General features: G+C 40.3%; 1 protein-coding gene across 1 annotated transcript in view; it reads left to right on the top strand.

Annotated features, from left to right (window-relative positions):
- The window catches only part of REL (REL proto-oncogene, NF-kB subunit), a 43,838-nt gene extending 21,430 nt beyond the window's left edge, over nt 1-22,408 (top strand). Inside the window, exons 4-11 of the mRNA XM_018555570.1 lie at nt 3,093-3,247; nt 3,784-3,875; nt 13,488-13,628; nt 16,128-16,232; nt 17,599-17,811; nt 19,953-20,006; nt 20,679-20,822; nt 22,401-22,408. Coding sequence (XP_018411072.1) covers nt 3,093-3,247; nt 3,784-3,875; nt 13,488-13,628; nt 16,128-16,232; nt 17,599-17,811; nt 19,953-20,006; nt 20,679-20,822; nt 22,401-22,408 — 912 coding nt within the window. The remainder of the gene's footprint in view (nt 1-3,092; nt 3,248-3,783; nt 3,876-13,487; nt 13,629-16,127; nt 16,233-17,598; nt 17,812-19,952; nt 20,007-20,678; nt 20,823-22,400) is intronic.
- The last annotated feature ends 2,192 nt before the right edge of the window (nt 22,409-24,600 follow it).

Genomic DNA, 24,600 nt, shown 5'->3' with positions numbered 1-24,600 from the left:
CAAAAGGTTTTTGCCTGGGAGATCTCTGGTCATTTTCACCTTGTCATTACAGTTCTATACCAAGGGAATTCAAATATACACCAAATTTCAGAGCTATAAGGTCTGTTATCAGGGGTACCTAGGGTTTTTTAGTGGCCAAGTAATTTATTTTTACTTTAATGCTGAAAACTAACTAGATATAAGTAAACACCACTTAAGCTGGCCATATATGAACTGACTGAGAGAAAAGGCTTGGTGTCCCCATACACTCTAAATAGCATGGATGGGGAAATCTCCCCTGCTGGCTGTTGAATTCTGACAACCAGCACAAACAGTGACTGCAGTGCAGTCAAAATACATGAACAGCACTCGGTCAAAATTCGAGTTAAAGGAGAATTATGAGGCGAGTGATTCAGGTCCCTGCAGGGATTCCCCCCCCCCTCCCCTGTCCAATCCTCCAGTGCTGACTGGCGAAACTGACAAGGGAGGGGGCGGGCACAGCTGGCTCTACCTCTGGATAGGCAGAGCCAGCTGTCAATCCCGCAGCTGGGTGGATCCAGACAATATTGTCGGGATCCGTCCCGGCTGCGGCGCCTCAGTATACCGTGAGTTGTAGCTCACGGTATACTAAGCTTTCGGGTCACGGGAGAACGCTAGTTTGTGTTCTCCCGTAACCCTTAGGAGAACTATGGGGAAAAGCCCTGACCCCATAGTTCTCCTTTTTAAGGATTCGATTAATTGTACTGTACTATCATTAGTACAATATGCCTGTATATTAATCTTGGTTGTTCTATGAAGAAAGATCCACAATTTAGAAACATTTTGCTATTTCCCTGTACTATTGACTTAAAGAGAACAAATTGGCAAAGTTACCAGTTTCTTTGCAAGGACAGCCCACATCTGCTTTGCTGTGCTCCCACGCTGCTCCAGGAGGAAGAATAAATGACATATTTGTAAACTCGCATGCCATCCAACTTGTGGCTTACCCAGGAGTATCACCCAGGAGTATCAGTGTGTTTGTGTGGAGGGATAGGGGGCCTTACAAGAGAACCTGTCCCTTTGCCATTCAGGAGAGTATATGAAAAGGAGCATCAATCAATAACATATTAACCTGTATCCAATATTTCCTTTTTTTGTTTAAATGTATAATGTAACACAGCGCTGATTTAAAAGTCAGTAGCACATGTCTGTTGTACTCCCAGGTGGGACAGGCAGCCACACAACTTTTTCTATTTTCACAAATGAAGGGGGTGTTATGATTGAGCTCCAACCACAGCACACACAGTATTAAATGTGGGTTGGACATAAATAGAGTCTAATACAGCGTATTGTGAAGGTAAATAGCTCAAATGTTCCGCCCCACTCTATTTCTCACAGGAAGCCATCTGTAGGAAGCCAACCATGTAGAGGTGGGATGTTCAGATTGATTCAAGTTCCCCCATATATTCTATATGTCAGCTTTAACATTTCTGTTTTCAATATGCAGTGCCCTTTAGATTACAAGTCCCCAATACCTTTTGCTTTAAGCCTCTTTTGGCTTATTTAATACGGTCAAAAAGCATTATGCAAAGTGCAGAAACTCATAGCAACAAATCTGAAATCATTGTTCATTAATCTGACTTCTCTAAACTGTTGTAGGGTGCTATGGGTGACTGCACATCATTGCTGTTTGCACAAAATAACAATAGTATTACTGAAATTCTAAAAAAGAATAGACTGAGCACCCTTATAGGGCATATGATATGGGGAAGAGACGGGGGGAATCAGAAAACTCTGGACTGGAACCCAAGCACACGTCCGATAATACACTGTTACAAGCTGTATGTTTCCCAAGGGTTTGCCTGACTGGCACTATGCTGCCCATATAAAAACAATCAGTAGCTGGTAATTGTGGGCACCCACACAAGTGTCACTAGGCTCTCCAGATGAAGCATTCACTGCTCTTCCTTGAGAAGCCAGCACAGTTCAGCAACATACCAGTTCAATACTTTAGCTCATGTTTTGTACAACAACAAAGAGCAGGCAATGGAATTCAGCTTAACACGCTTTAGGCAATTTGGCTATTATGTTGTTGCAGTTGGTGAAATGCACTTGAAGTAATTTAAGACTTGCAGGGTGCTCCATTTTGATGCTTGAGTATGCAAGTCTCCATTTTTTAATATATCATTTTTTTTACCATTTTCTTCTTTTCATGTTTCTTTTTTTAAACTCTCCTTTTAAAAACATTTCTTTAATAATGGTACAAAATTACAAATACTGTATGCAAATTTCCAATGTATATGTTCAAAGAGTCAATAAAACAATTTATTCATAAATACCAATCAAAATCAAATTGCAGATATGACAGTTTCCCACATGTTTGTCTGAGTATCCATGCTAACCAAAGCTTTTCATGTTTTTTTTTTTGCCTTTTGTCTCGTGCAACCTTTTTAAATTTTGCTGGTTTCTATGAATGGCACCACCTATGCATACAGAAATGGTGGTAGGTGAAGATGCATACCTGTTGCAGGTCACGCATAGTGCAGTTCACAGCAGCCTCATGATAGAATCAGTATAGGTAGAAAAGCCAGGGAAGGGATGTACAGTATAGGGATGACACTGGGGCCATTTTAAAGCAAAAAAACCAAACATTTTATTAACCCTGACTTTGCTTTATGTTTTAAAACCTGAAGATTTAAGCTGTGCTCAAATAATACAGGATCATAGTGAATATCCATAAAGGGATATAAAAAAAATTGCATTATTCTACACTTTTTTAATAGGAATTTACTAACTTAATCTCTAAATACACACACCGCTCTTCACTAATACCTCTATGTCTTAGAGATTAAGCCTTCATAGGTGAAATGCGTTAGAGTGGGGCACCCACTGGGTGACGAGTTCTGTCATGCTGGAAGTTGCAAGCGCTATGGATTAAAACTTTGTATTAGTGAAGAGCATGATGTGTTTTTTTTTCTTCAAGCTTTACAGTTGGAGCGTGGGCAACTCTTGGCAAGCACCTACATACACCTGTGTGTTGGAAACCATGGTTGCTGCAATGTTTGTGCATTAATTTACATAGCGTTCTCAATGCCTAAGCAGCATCATAATGTTTTCCTCTGTCATCTTTTCAGTTGCAGAATTTGAATTATAATGTTAAAGGCAAAGTAAAAGTCACTTTGGTAACAAAGAATGAGCCATACAGACCACATCCACATGATTTGGTGGGCAAGGACTGCAGAGATGGTTATTACGAAACAGAGTTTGGAGCTGATCGTAGAGTGCTATGGTGAGTATGTCTGCTTTATTGCAATGACATTTCCTGCCAGTAATACTGCCTGTCTTGCAAAAGATTGCACAATCTGTTTCATTTTACTTACAACGTGACAAAATCATTCCATCCTTGAGCATACAGTGAAATATCTTGCTATATATATATACAATGCATCCTACAAGTGTAGGGATAGCAGCCCACTGTTGTATATGCCATATTTGTAAAGCACCTTTGGCATATTTTATTAGTCTAACTTCTCCAGTTTGAAACTTCAATAAAAATTACTGTAATCAAAAATATAGAACCAGGTCAATAAGATTTCTGCTTGATGAGTGCAGGAGCTAGGGGAATCTGTAAACTGGATGTTGAAATATTTGCATCATTGTACTGGTATGAAAGTCAGTGATTCAGCCCACAAGTATCAATCCAACACAGAAATAACATATTGAGTGGACTTTCCATGAAATAGATTAAATACAATTCCTACCACTTGACTCCTAAATGCAAAATTGTAGAAAGGGTTTCATTCTGATCTGTTCTATCTCAATCAGCTTTCAGAATTTGGGCATACAGTGTGTTCGGAGAAAAGAAGTGAGAGAAGCCATCCTTGCCCGAAAAACTCGTCAAATAAACCCCTTCGGAGGTAGGGTTTAAAATCATTTCTTTTGTTTCTTGTGTATTACTTTATTTTAAAGTGTATCTTTACTTTTGCAGACAAATTTGGTAGACCCCTCAGGGGTGTGGAAATTGGAAAAAAAATTATGACAGCTGAGACAGGAAGTGGTGTGAGTACAGTGCTCCAGTCTCACTGATCACACAGAGCAACAGGAAGTGGTGTGAGTTTAGCACTCAGGTCTTACTGATCACAGAGAGCAGATCGGAGAACGGATGTTCTCCATCCTCCCCGCTCTGCATCCTGAAATCATTTGCCATGGTCCTGGGTCTTCCAGAAAAGACCCCGAAAACCACCGTGGGCAGGTGTGTGTGCGGGGAGCAAGCTGGCTGCCAAAAGCCAGCACAAAACGAGCGGCAGCTCCCCTGCTCTACATTTAACCCTGCTTGTCCGCAGCAGGACTAAATGTAGAAAAAAAACACTGTCCAGGGTGTCGAGCAATAGGATTTAGGATTAAAAACGTACTTTCGTAGATATTTATTTGGAGCAGGTACAATTATAAGATATCATTATCCATTTATCTGTCCGCTCGAATGCCTTGCACACAAGGTCTTTAGCATGCATAACAGCAGTGTATGCAGTAAGCTTTTAAAGAGCACCTTCTGCTCAAGTTTGGGGATATTAAACACAGATAATAATAGGAGTGTGGACTGTCACTTTATAGAAAACTGCCAGAAGGCTTCAGAAGACTTTCAACAAGTAGTTCTGAAAGGGGCGATGTCATGAGAAAAATATGGCTCTGCTATGTCTGGTCTTCTTATGAAAAAGCTACTCACCTGTCTCTGTCTGACTTTTTAAAGCTGAACTCCAATCACAGAAACTTTTATTTAAACAACAATTTTGGGCACGCCTTTTCGTGTTCCAATATAGCTGCCCCTGTGCACATAGCAAGCTCCATAAAGACATGGTTTGATGACTTTGGTGTAGAAGAACTCCATTGGCCTTTACAGAGCCCTACTGAACACCTTTTGTGATTAATTGGAATGCTTATCTTGTAAGCCATAAACATTACTACCTGAGACTACAAATTCACACAGACACACTCCAAAATCTTCTAGAAAGCCTTCACAAAATAGTGGAGGTATAGCTTTAAAGGGGTGGCTAACCTTATGTTAATACCCATGGTTTTGGAATGTGATATCCAACCAGGTTCCACAAACTTTTAGCCATATAGGAACATTAATTCTAGATGAATAAATCACTGTAATTTAAAGCGCATGTACTAGGGAGATTCACCTTCAGAGAACGGTTGGTGATTGTAACATTTACTGCTTTAAAAATATGCCCCTGTAGAGTAGGCAGCACAATGGCATAATGGTTAGCACTCATTCTGTAAGGTAATAGGTTCAATATCTACAGAGGACTCTGTCTACATACATTTTTGTTTTTTTATGTTTCCTGTATGGGCACCCCCAGGGTATCATGAAATATAGTGATAGGTCATTTATGTTGCATACAAATGCTAAAAATAAACTAATTGCTTTACTTAGAAAATCTGAGTTACTGTCACCGGTAGTGGAAGTATTTCTGTCTGCGTAGGAAACATCCTGCCCATAACCCATATACAAGAATACTATCCTGAAAACAGGGCACATAGATGGTTGTCTAGCAAAATGTGTTTTAAATATGTCAGAAGCTTTAGTTAGTGGTGTAGGAGTATTAATAGCTATTTTCAGAGGCATTACCATCCTCACCGCAATGGTAGTCTTTTTGAAGAAGAACCCCGGGGGAAAATTACCTTAACTTTTGTAGTGGGGCTACCTGCACACTGCAAGGGTTAAGTGCTAGTTTTTGTCTTGGAGCGAAAATAACAAAGTTATACTCACCTGAACCCCATAGCCGGCTGGCTGTTAGACCTGAAGACTCTCTCCCCCTCTGCTCTGGTGGTCTAGGTCCTGTGAGTCATCGCGTCCTATACAGTGTATTGGACGTGAGGATGCAGAGGGACACACCATCACTGGAGCAGAGGGGAAAGAGGCTTCAGGGACTGGTCTAACAGCCAGTCGGTTCTGAGGTGCAGGTGAGTATACCTTTGTTATCTTCACTCCTAGACTTAAACAAGAACTTAACCCTTGAAGTGCAGGTAGCCCCACTGGGTTAAGATAATTTTCCCCAAAGTACTTCTGTACGGCATTGCGTAGGCCATATATAAAAATACCCTCCTGACTTCAATAAAAGTTACAGCCGAACTCCAGGCAGATATAAAATGCTTATCTTAATTCCACTTTTTATTTATTAAGGGCCCACTCATACCAGATGTGCAACAGCATTTCACACCAGCAAACCACCAGACCTGCCACACCACACAAGCCTCCATGATATAACTGGGCTAGTGTGAATGAGCCTTGCTGTCAGATAAAAACCACATGTTAACATTGTGTTTCCTATCACAGCCCATTTTAAAACACTATACTAGGATTTGACTTACTGCCCTGTGTACACAAATACACTGGTAGTGCCATTTTCTTCTTGCTGTAATGACACTGTTCACTTAGCAGACCAATGCTTGTAAATTAGGTTATAAAATCACTTCCTCTTTAGAAATAATGTTCAGTCTGTGCAAACAACACCAGCTGATTTTTTTCTTTAAAGTAGACCTAGCATCAGATAGATTTTGTCATGTTAGGCACATGCATGCTAAGTAATGTGTAAGTGTAACTCTGTGAAGGTATTTTATACCCTTTCACAGAGATCACAATTCGCCCACTGTCAATACCTTCATCTGCTTTTGACATCAGAAGGAAAGCGCTATGATTATTCCGACATTATATAGGGTCAGCATATTCTTCCTGGACTGAGAGACTGGTTCAGAGTTGCCCGAGTTATGTCAATTCCAGTGCATTTGCTGTTTTTGCTGGGTTTCCAAATATCTAACAAAGAGCAGCTCTTGCTGTGACTAGCTACAAAATTGATCGGTAAGGGGTGCAGAAGGCCGATTACGTAATTTCAGTCTAGACCAAATCACTTACTTGGAGCTAAAGGACTGGTTTTAGATTTTGAACCAGTTGATGTATATTGCTTATTAATGCAGGCTTGTAAAGTTACTAAGAAAGGCCACATTAAAATGGAGCTACCATCCAACGGAGATTTATTTGTACAAAATCTAACCCATACAAACGGAAACTAGATCCAGAGTTAAAACAGGTTGCATGAGCTTGAAGATGTTTCAGAAGAGATTGTGGAAATTACATCCCACTGAATGGATGGTAACAAAGTAGGTTGATGGGACATTGGTTGGTTTTAAATGAACAGGTATCATTTGGACACTTGGATGGTGATACATAACTGAGCTAGGTTTGGGAAAGACTCAGACATCTATTCTCTCACTTTCTCAGTAAAAGTACTAACAATTTAATAAGCATGTGTATAGGTTTAGAAGCATCAACTAATACATTGGACACCAATGCATCTAGACAGACTTAACAAGCAGTCTCCTCATGTCCATTGACAACACTTCTTATCAAATGGCTTGCAGGGTAGCAAGTGATGACATTGGTTTTTAGTGCAAGTACACAAATTCTCAGTAAAATAGGTGTTTTTTTTTGCAAGGAAACATATTTCCACTAAAAAAGACAATGTAATTGGTGTTTGTTAACCACTGTTTATGTCTAAAAGGAAGTGAAAGTGTACTAAGAATGACTGAGGAATGATTAACCACTACACCAACAGACATTAAGCAGAAAAAGTGAACCCTTCCGTGATGTGCTAAGCCAGTTTTAGCCGTGTTTCTTTTTTGAGGGTTGTGCATCCCAACAGTGTAGATTTTCAGTGAACAAGACATAGCTGTTATATACTATGTGATAAGTACTACATTTATATGATACTATAAGTAAATGTGACTGGATTGTTAACATGGCTTGGAAGAACTCTAAACAAGCTGACCAGGAGATCTTAAGAGTTAGGAGAGAGCATCTCTTTAGAGAGTAAAGTCCATCTCTACCTTCTTTTGAACTTTGGTGTCACAGTCTCATGAACATGCCTTGGCTTTCCTGGATTTTCCTTTAACATCACATTTTAGAAAAATTATTGCTGCCACAAAAGGAGCAAGACTTCATGGCTTGAAGAGACCAAGTTGAGTGCTTCAGCTGGAATATTTCACCAAAGGAGTCCCTGAAAAATCTGAGAAGCCATGGGTTGGTCATCCCACCAGTAACAATTTATAACAAAAGCACTCTCTTTGGATGGGCTAGGTGTTGGTCCTGATCTCTGGTACTTTATTTATATCTGTTATGATTGATGTTTGGCAGCAGAATTACCTATTACTATAAGCCTATTTCACAAAGCTAACACACCAGGATAGTAATTTTCAAGATAGTGGCAGTTATTTTCAGTAAAGTCCAATGAGATTTGAACGTTAGTCACATGGCACAGTTACCCTTAGACTAGCATAAAGCCAAGGTAGGTTTGGATAATGATGTTTGGGGGTGACCCCCTTACTTTTTTTTAAATAAATAAACATATAATCTTTAGGTGTGCTAGCCCCATTTAATCTTTCTGATTACATGATTACCGTATATGTGAGGATACCTAGGATTGTACCGTTTGGGCATGTATAGCACCCTGTATTTGGCTTACTCTACTTTTGTTTTGTTCATATTATAAGGTGTGCAGGGACACTTCTCATTCATTGCACACCAATACAACTAACAGGAGTAGATCAATAGAAACTACAGTTGCAGTTTGAGTGTGACCTCTTATTTTTCCTTATTCAGATGTACACATATATAATATGATGATGGAGAGTAGCTACAATCACAGTTGGTTTTCTAGAATTATAATGTTACATTTAAAACTATATTGGCTTTTTAATGCGCAGGCTACAAAGTAACTGCATCAAGTAGAGTTCTTCTTTCACCACATGATCGGGACATGTGTTCTCCCATGCAGTGAAGCTGAATAGCACCCACCTGCACTGTTTATATTTGCCAGTCTTAATGGAATGTTATTTTCTGTAGAAACTCAGAGCAATTCAAATCAATCGCAGACAAGAAATACTTCCGTCTACTAGCTGTTCCTTTCCTTTTTTAAACTTGAAACTTCCTGTTTTACTACAACTAATGTGTTAGAAATATCTATTTTCAGATGATTGTGATCTCATTTATTTGATTTTCCTTTTTAGTGGTTGACAGTGAGTTTTTTGTACTAAACACTCATTTTACAGGATATAAATGTACTTTCATCTCTTGTTCAGAAGCCAAGAGCCTATAATGACACAGCTGCATATATTTTAAAGTCTCAGTCCCCCCAAAAGTAATATTATCTTTCATTCAGAAGTCAAGAGCCTATAATGACACAGCTGCATATCTTTTAAAGGCTTAGTCCCCCCCAAAAGGCATATTCTTGCTATAGGTGCAGTCAGCCCCTTGTTTCTTGGTCTTAGATACTCCAACACAGACATCTCTTTACCATAGTTTCTGCCCACTTGGGAGCTTTGGGTGTACCCTTATGTTGTTTTCTTTTGATCCAATATGAAGTGACAGGTGCTGTATCATTCAGCCACTGTAACTAAACATGTACAAGGAGAAGTAATGATGTAGAAGCTCAGGAACCACTAACAACCACCTAGATTTCAGTTTGAGGTTTTATTTGTACTTGTATATATTCTGAGTAGCTGCTTTATGGTTACTGCCATTTCACCCTGTTCTGACATTATATATTATTATTACCACGCGATGCAGTATTATAAGAAGTGGAAATGTAATGCTTACATTTAAATATATTTCCTATTCTCCAACTCCAACACACTTGCCACCATGCCATTCACAAGTGTGGGCAATGGCTCTAAACCCATTTGTGGGTGCACAGGAAATGAATGCAACATAAGATCTTTAACCTTATCAGCTTTACATATAGCGGTGAGTTTGATCTACTGCATTTGTTGATGGGGCTGGCAGTTCTGAGGGAGGAACATTTAGTGGGCTGCAGCTACCTACAGTGTGATGCCTACACATAACACTGTAGTAAGATTACCTTTTTTTGCAAACCGCAGTATCTACTTCCTTGCTGCAGTGATACTGAATTGTTCTGAGGTAAACAAGTCATTGAAACTATTCTCTTCAAATACACCTACAGCTTTAAGTTATTAGGCTACAAAGGTTCAAGTGGCTTTTGTGTAAAAGTAGAGGAGTTGCATATATAAAAATAGAAACATGGTCTTTAGAAGCAAATTGGTCGGAAATATAAAAGCAAAATCCTATGCACGATCAAGATTCTTGCAAAGCACAGAGAACTTTGTACACCATGTTTGACACCTGGAAAGCTCCTTTGAAAGATTTCAGTAGAGGCTTACTAGCTATTGCTACCCATGAATTCTTTAGCAAGGCACAAGTGTGAGAAACCATGCATGCATGTAATCCACCGACACAACCAATGCCAGCCTCTCGGTAGATTAGGTAGTTGTCATTAGACCCCATTGACCCCATAACTATGAACCATAACTATGAAGAAAGTTGCATTGCTAAAGAGCAACTGCAGGCACAAAAACTGTATGTGTAGTCATTTTATTTTAGTTTTGCATAGCGTTAGGAAGGGTTAAAACCCCATTAAGTTTTTAATGCTTGCATAAAGAGAAAGCCAGCACTTCGCAAAAAACCCTCAAGCTTTGAATAAGGTCAAAGTAGAAAAACCATATAGTGGAAGCAAGCAGAATACCATTGCTTTAGGACCCCCTTTTCAAGGTGGCTTACTTGGAAACTTTTTCTTGAATGAGCAAATCTGTTTGTCATAAAAGCGTTTTTACACTATTTCAAATGCTGATTAATTCACTTACAATGGATGCTGCTTCTTGATGTTTTATTGAATCAGCTGGTCCCCTGAGCACTGGTCCTCATATCCTGTTTTAGGGTGACTCCTTTAACTTGCAGGGAGCCTTAGGGAGCCACCCTTGTGTGTGCTAGTAAACTGTGTGTGTCTCCATTAACAACAGCGTTTATGGGGAAAAGATCAGCTGCAGGGAGACAACACGCAATACAGATGACTAGTCCTTTTGTCTTCCTTTTTTGGGCACAGCTTTTAGAGTTCAGTTCCTCTTGAAAGTTGGTGCCCACAGTTTAGCTTCAAAACCCCGACTGTTTTCTTTTACTCTACCATTGAACTTGGTTTTGCATGAAACCACTATTGCATGGCTATCAACTTTCTGAGAAAAGAAACATGGATACCTTGTAGCATAAGGTATGTAAGCAAAGGACACACCCTTGACACGCCCCTAATTACGCAGACCAATTTTTACTTTATACTAACTCTTAAAAAGAACAAATACTCTAATTTAAGCCGGGTGTACACATGTTTATTTTTTTAGTTCAACCCACAGGCTGAACAAAGAAAAAATTAGAACAGATTTCTCCATCAATGCTTACGAGCTTTGATGGATGAATCCCCCGCTGTTTGCTTTGTATTCTGAATACCCAAACGGAGCTGGCAGCTGATTTAGCAAGCTCTGTTCAGCCGAAAAAGGGTTTGCCGGGTGGAAGGGTGCCAACAGCATCACGGTTTATCAGGAAGAGGCTGAAATTCGACATGTGTATACCCGGCTTTAGAGGATTTAAAATGTTTATTGTACAAAAAGATTTTTGGTAGTTTAATAGTTCATTTTTATAGAAGTCTATAGATCAGACCAGACCAAAAAGCAGGAAAGAGGGATTTGGTTCCAAAAGTGGGACAGTCCCTCCAAATGAGGGACAGTTGGCTTACTCAAATTTTACATTGATAGATTTATGCATAGATTTTCATCATGCAGTTATATTGTTGTGCTAGTGTTGTATTAGGCATCGTTGTGGAATGTGGGAGCACTTTATCTGCACCAAGAAAGAATGGAATATATTAGCTCACACAGAACTGAAAAGCTGCAGCGCAGAAACCAACCTGAAACTGATATCACAGCTCCTGACTTTAAGCATTAAACTATTGTACGTCTTTAGTACCCATTTTCTATAAACCCTGAGTCGTAGCCAATCCTGGTACAGCACAAATAACTCCCAACCTGATACCATGTGGGAGTACCCTGATAGATTAGAAAACCTCAATGGAAAAGGTGCTTTTCTCAGTTCTACCTATGAGAACTGCCACCTAGTGCTATTCACAGAGATTTCAGTAAATCCTGTTATTGTCATGAATGACTCAATATTGTTTTCCCTTCTGTACATTTTCCATCTACTTTCTTGTATACTTGTGTACTTGTGGGTATATTAAAGAACCAATAAACCTAATACACAAGTTGGCTTATAAGCAAGTGTCAATTTTTATATAGTGTATGTATGTTTGAGCCTGCATATATCTGTATGTATGTATGTACAGTATGTATGTATGTATGTATGTATGTGGGTGTAACAATGTCAAGTTATCAGAGCTGAAGATATCTGAGATTATGTTGTGCTTGTGGATGGAGATATTTCTCTATATGTAATGGATCTCATGGTGAGCGTTCATAATCTTTAAAGGGAGATTCTTCATTACCAAGAGGTAATTATATATATTATGTTATAATCAGAAGACTAAATACGTTAAAAAAAAAACTGCATTTCAGCTCCAAATGCACAACAGCCATGAGACAGTGAGACGGGCTTGCCAATGCTATCACTGGCCCGCCATAGATTAAAGACTCTCCTACTTCAATCCAGACACAGTTAAACTATATGCAAATAGCTAATCAGTGTTGCTGGCTTGCAGATTTGAGGTCCTGGTTTCAGGTACCACCAGAAACATTAAAGGGATATAAAAGTCAAAATGCTTTTAAGCTATTTCAAATGCTGATTAAATCGCTTACAATGGATGCTTCTCCTTCATTTTGTAAAGTTTATGTTTGCTGCAGAATGAGCTGGCCCTATATCCTGTTTTTAGGGTGGCTTCTTTCCCTTGCAGGGTCCCATCGTGCCCCCCTTATGTGTGTTAATAAGCTGTGGGTCTCCACAAATATACAGGCATGGTAAAGCAAGACCCTGCTCCTCCAGGCTAGTGGAATTCGGGGATGCTACACTTTAGCCCTGCAACTGTGGTGAAGCTACAAATCCTGTCATGCTTCTGCATCTGGAAGTCAGGCTGGTGGTTGTTAGCGTTTTGCAATGCCTAATGGCATTTGTAGTTTCACCATAGCTGAAGGGCCAAAGTTTGCCCACTCATGTAGTACATGGACGCCTGCTAGAGACTGCAATGTCCCTTGTGCTTTGTACAGATGCACCAAATGTGAATTGCGGGGACGCATGATAGGGGTGAGCTGTGCACTTCGTGTTTTCAGTCTACGCAATGTCCCTTGTGATCTTGTACTCAACAGGAAGTTCAGGGAAGCGGAGCTGAGAGAGTTGAAGCCAGCTGTTTAAAAACATGATGACTGTCAGTGCTTTGCTGGGCAATGTATATTAATTTGATATGGTTTCATTAATGGAACAAAGTTTGAGGGTTTATTACTACTTTAACTGTACTTGTGAATTGTGGTGATTGGTGTCACCATGAGATGGGGCAGGAGATGTAGACTACTAGTGCCTGCTAAAAACGGAGATATCTGATCTTTAATGGAAGATTGTTTCTGATTTATATGATAGTTTTGTAGTACATCTTTGACTTATGCTCTTGACCTCTGTTTTCCTGCAGTACGAGAAGAGCAGCTACTCACAATTGAAGACTATGACCTCAATGTTGTACGACTGTGCTTCCAAGTCTATCTTGCTGACGAACAAGGGAACTATACCAGAGCTCTGGTACCTGTTGTCTCCAACCCCATTTATGATAACCGTAAGTTTCGTAATTTCTTATAACCAGTTATGTCCCGCCAGGCTACCCTATTCATGTCACCCTCTATTATTGCACCTTACAGAATACAAATGACAGTATTATATGCATGCAATGATAATTGCCTGATATTTATATTCTGCTTCATGACTTCAGTAATAAAAATGACATATACTGTAGGTCAGTAAGGTCATGAAGGAGTGGGTATGATATTTCCCCTCCACCATATTTTGCTGGAGTGGCCTTTCCTTTAGACTGATTAATACTTTTAGAGGGAAATCCTAATTGCATTAATCTACTGCCATCATGCACTCTCTAGCAACTTCATTAAAGCCAATTGAAGATTTATGTTACATGACATAGAGAAATAGAGGGTGCAGGGAAACATGTGTTGCATTCCTTTTGATATAATTTTTACTTGCCATAGCAACATACAAACTTCAGACAAGGCTCCTAAGAGGACCTGTGCTATCTATTAGTGAGCAGTGGTCCAACACACCCCGTGATGAATCGCACTCGTGCTTCCTGCTGATTGTATAGCTCTAACTGTGACCCGGCAAGATACGGCAAGTATCAGACTGCTGCTTACACACCGCTAGTAGCTGTCCTTTCTGCAGCCTGCCACAGGAGTCTGCTGCTTTTGCAGGTGAAAATATTATCAAAGGAATATAGGACATTTATACAGTATGTTTGCCTGCAACCTCTTTTTATCTATTGCAGATAACAAAAGGCTTAAGTTTAGCTTTAAAGCATATATTTTAGTAAATGCACAACACCCCATGTTTTATCCCTTTAAACACACTGCAGGTACAGCAAAATAACTGTTGATGTGCCAGAAATATAGTGTGCTCCTACCTTTCGCTTTGCCGTAACAACAATGTACACAGCACATGGTGTCAGCCCTGCCTACCACAGCCCTGTCCTCCATCTCCTACACCTCTTCCTCTCCATAAGCCCTCTTTCTGTACAGGCAGAAAGAGAAGTTACCAGATTTCTGGAAAAATCAACAGGTTTTGCTAATCAAATAGGTTGGAGACTTCCATTGGATCTTTACTAGGCTCAGCAATGTTATGTGCCCAAAAAATGAGGTCAGCTGCCTACCTGAATATAACCAGGTTTTTCCATCAATGGATTTTTTTCTTCCCTGATGGCGCTTTGGACATATTCCAAGATGACAATGTCAGGATTCATCGGGCTCAAATTGTGAAAGAGTGGCTCAGGGAGCATGAGACATCATTTTCACACATGGATTGCCCACCACTTAGTCCAGACCTTAACCCCATTGAGAATCTTTGGGATATGCAGGAGAAGAATTTACACAGTGGTTTGACTCTCCCATCGTCCCTACAAGATCACTACTATTCCATCTGGATGGAAATAAATGTTGTGACATTGCATAGGCTTATTGAAACGCTGCCACTGTGAATGCGTGCCGTAATCAAAGCTAAAAGCGGTCCAATTAAATATTTTGCTTTCTGGACAGGCAGTGTATAAGAACAATCTAAATTATATAGTTAGCAGATCAAAATGGACCAAATAAGAGAAGATGATTGTTAGGGTTTACATACACTTTAAGTACTTGCAGTTAATACAGCAAAACTGAATTATGTGACTGCAACTCAACCCACAGAGCATCACTTTTTAATATGTTTCTTTGCGGCTTAACAAAATAGGAGTCTTTAAATGGTGCATATATTGGGGGAAATGGGTGTGGTTACGGGGGCGTGGCCACTAAAGGGTGTGGCCACTGAGGGGCGCTGTAAAGCTTTCTCGCACAGGGCGCCTAAAGGCCTAAGGCCGGCCCTGCATGCAGGCATGGTCTAGAGCAGTGGTTCTCAACCTGTGTAACCTCAGGACCCACATTTGTCCTTGGTCATCAAGTCACGACCCAAGTCGCACTGCAATGGAATGCACAGAATTAGGGTACACACTACAAAAAAATGTTTTAAGGTCCACCCAGTCTCCCTTCCTTACGAGAACTGGAGTGGATCCTCAGGCTGCGGTCCAGTGGGATCTGCTGTGCTGTGACGGAGCTCCATCCATATGCGTAATGCTTGTACAGCTCTCTTGCATGCCCTGTAGAGGTGCCGGGAGCCAGAATGTGATGCCAGTCCAGGCACCTCTACAGGACACATGAGGGAGCTGTAAGCAATGCACGTATGGATGGAGCTCCATCCCACCCCACCTCAAGCTGACACTTGGCACCGAGCAGCATATGAATGGCTGCTTGGCGAGAGACCTGACAGTGCTGCGCTAGGGGGAGGCAGAGGAGCCACTCATCTAGAAAAGTGGAAGGCACGTGGCGACCCACTGAACACGGGGTCGCGACCCACTTTTAGGTCACGACCCACCAGTTGAGAACCAAGGCTCTAGAGGATTTGTTTTGTTTGTTCAACCAAACATTGGAATAGACAAGATGTTTAATGTAGATTAAGTTGATTGTGGAGTGATTATTTGGATCCAGCATTGTAGTTGCGGAGTCTAACTGTTTTATCATTCTAGGAGCTCCTAACACTGCTGAGCTACGGATCTGTCGTGTGAATAAAAATTGCGGCAGTGCAGCTGGAGGCGATGAGATATTCCTACTATGTGACAAAGTTCAAAAAGGTACAACTTTTACTTCTGCTCTAGGTTAGATATTATTAGTGGAATATGTTAGGTGTGCGTATAGGATAAAAGAAAGGAGAACTCTAACTTTGTGGGATTTAAATGTGTAAAATGGGCCCTAACATGCTATTTGACTTATATTTTAAATGGAATTGCCCTGTTCTGGCTATCAGACAGGAAGTGAATAGAAATCTCCCCAATGAGACGCAGATGGCAAAAAAATTGACTGGTTATAACTAGGGATGCAACTGTACCGATACTAGTATTAGTATCGGTGCCGATACCGAGGATTTGGGCCAGTACTTGTACTGGCCCAAATGCTCCAATGCCTAACCCAATACCCTGAACGTCCGGTATCAGGAAGCCGGGCAGCGAGTCATTACACGCTGCCTGCCTTCCTGATGGGCTGGGAAGCTGGCTCCATGCTCCTTCGCCACTTGGTGATGAGGGAGCATGGAGCCGGCCAATCAGGAAGCTGGGCAGCGTGTAATGACGAGTAAGCATGGAGCCGACTTCCCAGCCAATCGGGAAGCCGGGCACCGTGTAATGACTCGCTGCCTGGCTCCCTGATTGGTCGAGAAGCTGACCAATCGGGAAGCCAGGTGACGAGTCATTATATGCCGCCTGGCTTCCTTAATGGGCTTTCCGGTATTGGTATTTGGTATCGGTGAGTACTGAAAAAAAAAATATCTGTACTCGATATTGAAAAACCGGTATTGGTGCATCCCTTATTTTAACCTCCCCTCTTACTCTATCCAAAACTAAAACTACATAGAAGGGGAGGTATCTAAGATTTTTAAATCTGTAAAAACCTGTAAAAAGGTATTTTGCAAAGTTAAAATAAAAAGTGCAATGGGAATGGGAACATGTATCAAATAGAAAGAAGGCGTTATCCCAATTTGGCTGCAGAAGTGGTAATAATCTTTAAGCAGCACAGTCTTCTGAATGAATGGAACTCTTTTTCTGTAGCTCATTTGACTTCAGTTACTCTGCTGGAGTTAATCTGACCGTACAGGGTACAATTGTGCTTGGCAGTAAATCATCAATTATGTAATGTGACTTGGATTTAAAGTAAACTTTGTCACTAAACTCCCATAAAAGCTTTAACATGTTCATTTCAAATAGACTTAAATCCATAACTTTTGTTCACATTTTCTCTGAACATAATGAATGTCCTACAGGTCACAGTTCTTCTATCTGGAGACCAGATGAAACCATAGAACACAGATAAAATTGTGCTTAATTGGTGACTAAAACATGATAATAAGGCAATACAAAAAGATGTCGTATGACCATTTCAAGTAACTAACTATGCTTCTTCAAGGTAATTGTTGGCCTCAATATATTCAATTTTTGTTTTCTTTAGATGACATTGAGGTCCGATTTTTTTCTGACAATTGGGAAAACAAAGGGATCTTTGGACAAGCTGATGTGCACCGTCAAGTAGCCATTGTTTTCAAGACACCCTCTTTTCCCTTTCCTATCACTGAAGTTACAACAGTGAAAATGCAGTTGAAAAGACCATCTGACCAAGAAGTCAGTGAACCTATGGATTTCAGATACATACCTTATGAAAAAGGTGAGAACTTGTTTCCTGATAAATATAACACAGAATCAATATGCTTTTACTACATCCCATGCTTAAAAAAGAACTCTAGGAAATCTAAAAATTAACCCTTGCAGTGGGACTAAAAGAAAATCTACTCACCTGAACCCCAGTCCCGCTTGGCTGCTAATAATTCCCCACAGCCTCTTCTCCCCCAGGCTCCGGCAGTCTAAGAACCTGCGTACGTATGTCTAATGCAGCTGCTGGAGAGAGGTGATCGGTCACCACTATAAGACCAAGGATCAGTTGAGAATATTTTCTTTATTTTATCCCCTAGTCCAAAATGAGCAGTTAACCCTTGCAGTGTGGGGATAGCCCCACAGCAAGGTTGAATTTTTAGATTTCCTGGAGTTCTCCTTTTAAATGCCTGTACAAAAAAAAAGACAGTGGTCAAAGGATGGATTCCCTTAAGATCTGGTCCCCGAGTACCTTCTTCAGTCTCAGCACAATTCTAACAACCTTAAGTACAGTCTATTTTACTATCTTTTTCATGGGATGATACAGTATTATTCATGTGCAACCAGTGCTACTAAACAGGGGCCCATTAGTAAAAGTCAATAATGGTCAGTTACTGGCTCCCCTCTTCACTACTCATTACAAAGGGACTGGAACCAAGTCAGGGATAACACTGGAAATGTTACAATGAATGATGCAAGGTGACAAAGAATGATGTCTGGTGTAAATGGAGCGTGGTGCCAAATGAGAACCAGGAACAAGGGGATCTTGCAGGTACAATTGCAGGCTTCCAGCAAGCTTGAGGTAAAGCTGAACACTGGATTGCATATACCTGGAAGGTACACCACATTCCACATCTTTTACATGCAAACATTTGAAGTTTGATGCCTATCATTACAAAATGTACATTGAACAGGACCCAGAACCTTACATTTGCACGAGTCCCCTACTATTGATGTCCATTAATATTGTTGTTTTACTGTTAATGTTTCTACACTGAAAGCCCATGTATAATAATTAGCACATCTTCATGTTTTAAATTAAGGTCCACTTTAATGTTTATGTTAGAAGGAACATCTAGAAATTCAGTACCCTGAACAATTACCTTTTTTTGTCTGAAATTCCTCCTGAAAAATTGCAGTACATTTCCTAGCATGCAAGTGTGGCTAGGCAGCCTCAGAGCTGTATATCTGCCTGTGACTGCTAGTCTTATGAGATATAAAGTCAGATTTGGTGATGTCACTACTCTTCTGCTTAATCTGTATCTCAGGATCAATACAAGGATTTTCCTATATTCTTTCTGGGGATCTGTGCTTTCTGCACCTCTCCTGCTGCTTCTGGAATATTGTCCCATCACTTATCGGATCACTAATCATTAGGGGGACAGCTCCGATATAGGGAAGTACAGCCCTGCCTCTACCAAGATGATTGCCTGCACATAGATACACAGTGCAGCATAAGGTGTAGCACTCTCCCCCAAAAGGAGCTTCCGGAATGAACTGGTCTTCCATAGCCTGTCTAGGGATTTTAGCAACCGGTTGTACCCAATAGCATCTACCACCCTTTACTGGTGACCGATAAGACTGAGATCACATGCCAATTTCCCTGAGTATATATGCGTTTCCCCAGCATGCACCACTGGCCATAAAACCACCAGTGATTGGCTGGTGAGCCACGCACACTCATCATGTCCTCCCATTAGTTGCCCCACACTGCAGCAGGGTCACATCCCACTCAGGCAGGTGCAATCAACGTAAGAACACCTGGGATTAACCAAATAAATGCCAATTATAATTCAGCCAGACTGACTACAGCTCTGGCAACACTACATTTCTAGTAGCTACTCCACTAAAGCCGTTAGGGGCTACAAAGGTATGGTAGGCTACTAATCGGAGGACCCCAGTCAGTACTGCCAATTAGTCTTTTGCCCTTCTTTGTTTTTTGTTTTGGGCACAACTTCCAGAGTTCAGGTCTTTTTTTTATTATCACTATGTCTGGATGTCGTGAATTGAAAAAGCACATGGTAATGTGTTCATAGCTGTATCACAGATGCAGTAATTCAGTTGATATAGTTTGTATTATGGTATGCCAGATATATGTAATAATTAAATACATTGTATATATTAACTGTAACTTTTTTTATTTTACTATCTATATAGATCACTATACAAAAAAGATTAAAAAAAATGAGGATCTTTTACGTATATTATGGGGTGAGTAACAATATAGGATTCTTCGTCTTTTATTATATAAAATATAGTGAATGATTAGAGCTGTTCGAATTCCAGCTAAACATTATATAAACAAATTGATATTGGTTGTTATAACGGATATTACTGATGAAAAGCTTCCAGATATTCTAACATTCCTCGACTTAAAAAAACAAACATTTTTTACTTTTGTCTGTGTTGCTATTAGAGAGATTTCCCCTCACTTCCTGTTCAGGGGACAACCTTTTTACCAGACGGGAAGTGAAAGAATCTCTCAATCAGAGCATACAAATGCGATAAAACATGACTGGAGTTCTGATCCTTGATAAACAGTTTTGGGAATAGATGCACTTTACCTGGTGTCTGTGCAGGGGTCAGCACCATGATTTACTGAATTACAACCATAGGATATTGTATGTGCTCTAACTTATCTATTGTGCTCATTGGAAGTCAATGTCGCCTTGCTCATTTATAGTACTTGCTGGATTGGACTGGCTCTGGAATTCGATATTGATTTGTCTATGAATGTGTGAATGTTGTATGTGTGTGTTGGAGTTAAAATATAGGTCCATCTGTTTATTATTGAATAATGTGTTTGGCCAACATCACCCATGATAATGTTTTCCTGTAAGGAACGATAATGGTAACATTACTAATAGCTGTTGTGTTTGGTAGATTCTCAAAAAGTGCAACAAATGGAGAAAGCAGAAAGCCCCTCCGCAACCTTATCAAGATTCAATGACAGAGAGCGAACGATTAAACCAGGTAAAGATTGCTTCTCTGATTTTGATTTCACCCTGCTACCGTGTTTCCCCGAAAGTAAGACATCCCCCGAAAATAAGACCTAGCGCTATCTTCGGGGATGTCTGTAATATAAGACCTACCCCGAAAATAAGACACTGTCTTATTTTCGGGGAAACACGGTATTAGTCATTATAGCTTCACTGAATATTTGATGAATATTAGAACAGACACTTACCCTTTGTATTTGTTTTACAGAACCTTTATTTTCTGTTGAAAGTTGTTCACAATCTTCAGTAGAGCCCATGATGCAGAGCAGTGCCTCTCTATATTCTTTCAACATGCCTTCAGAAACAAGAACCCAGCCTGTACAAATAAATGCTACAACTATGCATCATGGCCCTTGGTCAGTGATACCAAACCAAGCATCAAGCTTAAACAATCACCAGAATTTCCTATACAACAGCTTGCCAGCAACCACAGTTTCACAGAAGGGGGGTCATGTGAGAAAACTTCAACAAATATCCACCAGCCACTTGGATTACAATACCCTGCTGCAATCCAACAGTTCCCTCAAACAACCCAGCTTCAATATTTCTGAGAAGACATACAAAGATTCCATATGTATGCAGAATGTCTCCCAACCCAATTATTCTTCTGCACCTTTTGTAAATAGCCCGTATGCTCCTTCCTTTAAAGATATGGGTGGAAGAGATTCTAGTCACATGGCACCAAGTAGAGCCAATGAAATGCCATGTTCAAGTATGGCAGCGAGCAGTGTACCTCAAACAAATTATTACGATTCGATGTTTCATAGCATGTCACATGACATGGCGAATCAGCAAGGTACTGATCTCATGGATTCCATGTGTATGAGCGTTGATTCTGATCTTGAAAGCCTTTTTGAGAATCTATCCCAAAGCATGCCAAATCCGTAGTCCCAGTAGAAGGAACGGTCATCGGTCAATGCTCTTATTTAACACAAGTTGAACTGCCATTGTTCAGGAAGCTGTGGATTCAGGGACACATTACCTAGAATGGCCACTTCTCCAATGTGGGTGCTGATCAATGCAAACCCACTTTTCTTTGGGTCAGGATCTAGAATCCAAGGATTGCCTTACAATGTTAAGAGTCTAAGAGGTGCCATTTTTTTTTTATTTTGGATTGATTATTTGGAAAAGATAGGTGTGTGTGCATTAGCCTATGTCATATTTCTTCTTCTGTAGCCTATACCTTTTATTGTATAGCAGCATTGGTCTCTGTATTCTGAACTATCCAGATGATAATGACAGAAATACCCACAAAGTAACAATGTGTACATGATTTGCCATGTAAAGATATCAATGTTTCCTAAACAAGATTATTAATTCTAATGAATTCAAACCTGTACTCCACTGCAGGAAAGAATAGACAGGGCGGTACAAAACAATCATGTTGTGATCAGATTGAGGAAATAAATCCTGTTTCTCCAATAAGCTAAGCACAATAAGGTTATGTGAGCACAATGCAGATCGGCATGCTTTACTGTCAATTGTGACATGTACACTAGTCTTCAGTATCGTTCTCCAGGTAATAAAGAACTATAAATTATAGTTTGACCTGGGGCTTAATATTCTTCACAGCTCTATTATAAGAGTTTTCCTATTTCTACTGCAGTGGAATGACATGATACATCGCACTTCTCTTACACTGAAGGAGGGCACCATTTTGTCTTTTTTTTTATTGTTATTAGTAAAATAAGAGCCATTGTAAATATGGAGATTGATATGGTAACCCAGATAGATGCTGCAATATTCAGCAGAGGTTTCTTTTATTTAGCATTTAATAGCTTTTTCGACTGTTTTCCAGGCCCATATTTTTTTTTCTAACTGACTATACTTCTTGCTTGTGGCACATTTGTACACCTTTTTTCAGAGCCATGTTTAATATTTGCTAGCATGCAGATATTGATGAATAAACGTAATGACTGTGTCATTGTAACTAGGTCTTGGCTAAATGAGCTGTTTGAATTATCACTTGTGAATAACTTTTGTTGAAGATGGACTAAGATTACTGATGTTAGTAGTGTGCTCGTGCACCTGGGATGAAATTCAACCAATACCTGCAATTTCTTTATGTGTGCATGATAATTGTAGGAGGTTATGGGGCAGCAGCAGGTAACATCAGAGCACCAACATGGAAAGGATCTTTTATTGGCCAAAATTGGACATTTTTCAGCTGTCCTCCACTGTGATTGCAGAGGTACATAAATGCATTTACAGACTGTGTCCCTGCCATGCGATAGGCAATACATGTGTGCTTGATAACTGGACCCTTCCATAACGACTGACTGTCATCTTATGTGAATGGGTACCTAGTTTTGTTTTTTCTCTTTCTGTCTCAGAAAGCATTACACACCCCTTATGCAATGCACTGTATAGACAGTGTTTGAAGTTCATTTTGGACTGCCCTACATTGAGAAAAATGCTTTCTTGCTATATGATCAGTGTGATCAAGCCGACAAGGAGTAGAGGTAGGTTGGACAGCACAGAATCATGTGTCAAGAGACACCACACCATCTGGCTATGATATTGCCATAGGTGCACTGCTTTCTGGATAGCATTAAGCAGCTCATTGATTGAGTGTACTTATTGCTATGGTGTTGGTTTTCACGTTAATTAGCAGTTTGCCTGTACAGGGCAAAGCAACAGGTGTGCTTTTATGCCTCCTCCTGAGCAGCATGTACTCCCCTCGTTTCCCTTTCGTCCTGTTTAGCCAATGGGAGCAAAGAAAATGGCCAGTACCACCAGGTATAGAACAGAATGCGATTCAAACCATGTGATAGCAAATAGCAATGGTGCATGGTATTGGCCTAGAGCTCTCACGAGGGAGCATGGAAAGCCAACACCTCTGTGTAGGCAATGGGTGGAGCAAATCGGAGCTTACAAGAAGTTTCCTTTCTTAACTCCTAGCAGCTGAACAGTGGCGTGGAGAAAAGGAAAGGTACATATGTCCAGTTCACTTTCAGTAGCGCTGCGTGATTAGAAGCTCCTTGAAATGCTACTATGATCAGAGACCCCCAAATATTGTGGGAACTAAAAATGAGAGTCAGTGACAAAATTTGGCATGCAGAGGTAGACCAGGGACATGATATCTGCCGTAGGGAACATGAAGGCAGTAGTAAGTCCTTTCCGGTAGTTTACTTGTACCTCTGCAATAGCAGCGTCTGATCTATGTAGAATCAGGTTCAGAAAGTCCACGTGACAATATTAGGAACATTCATAGGCACTTCTAGACTCATTTTTTCAATTGTGTTTAATCGTTCAAAAAAAAAAAGACCCTGAATGTTTTTCTGGTCAGCTCGTCTCTTTTGAATGCTGAGTCCATGCTTATGAAACGGTTTGAACTTTGAAACACTAATAAAGTTTTAGAGAGGTGGTGAGATAGCACAAGCTTTTAAACTCTTGCTACTCTATTTATTGCTGCATTAAAGACTAATACAGATATATCTCTTTGGGACATAGTAGTGAGACTTCTGGAAAGAAGATTCCCATCTCCACCCACCTACCAGGGTCATAGCAGTAGGGTATCACACTCCATATTTTTCACTTATGTTATAGAGAAAGCATCAGGACAAGTGAGATGGGAGCGGGCATCGGGGAGATCTGGTTGCTGGAGTATCAAAGAGTTATTAAAACCCAGAGGGCGATTTCTTCACCAGGATCAATCCATACCTATCCATTTTAGTAGACTGTCCCATTAAGCTTGTTACCTTCTTTTATACCAAATAGTAAACTAAGTGTGTCATGACTGGAATGTGCTGTTGTGTACTGGTGTGGCATCAGATTCTGTAATATGTTTATTCTTTAGCACGGAA

Source organism: Nanorana parkeri, unplaced genomic scaffold (assembly GCF_000935625.1).
Source record: "Nanorana parkeri isolate BGI_ZX_2015 unplaced genomic scaffold, ASM93562v1 scaffold11, whole genome shotgun sequence".
Classification (NCBI taxonomy): domain Eukaryota; kingdom Metazoa; phylum Chordata; class Amphibia; order Anura; family Dicroglossidae; genus Nanorana; species Nanorana parkeri.
The sequence above is the reverse complement of the archived record's forward strand: the minus strand, read 5'-3'. Positions and strand labels throughout refer to the sequence as shown.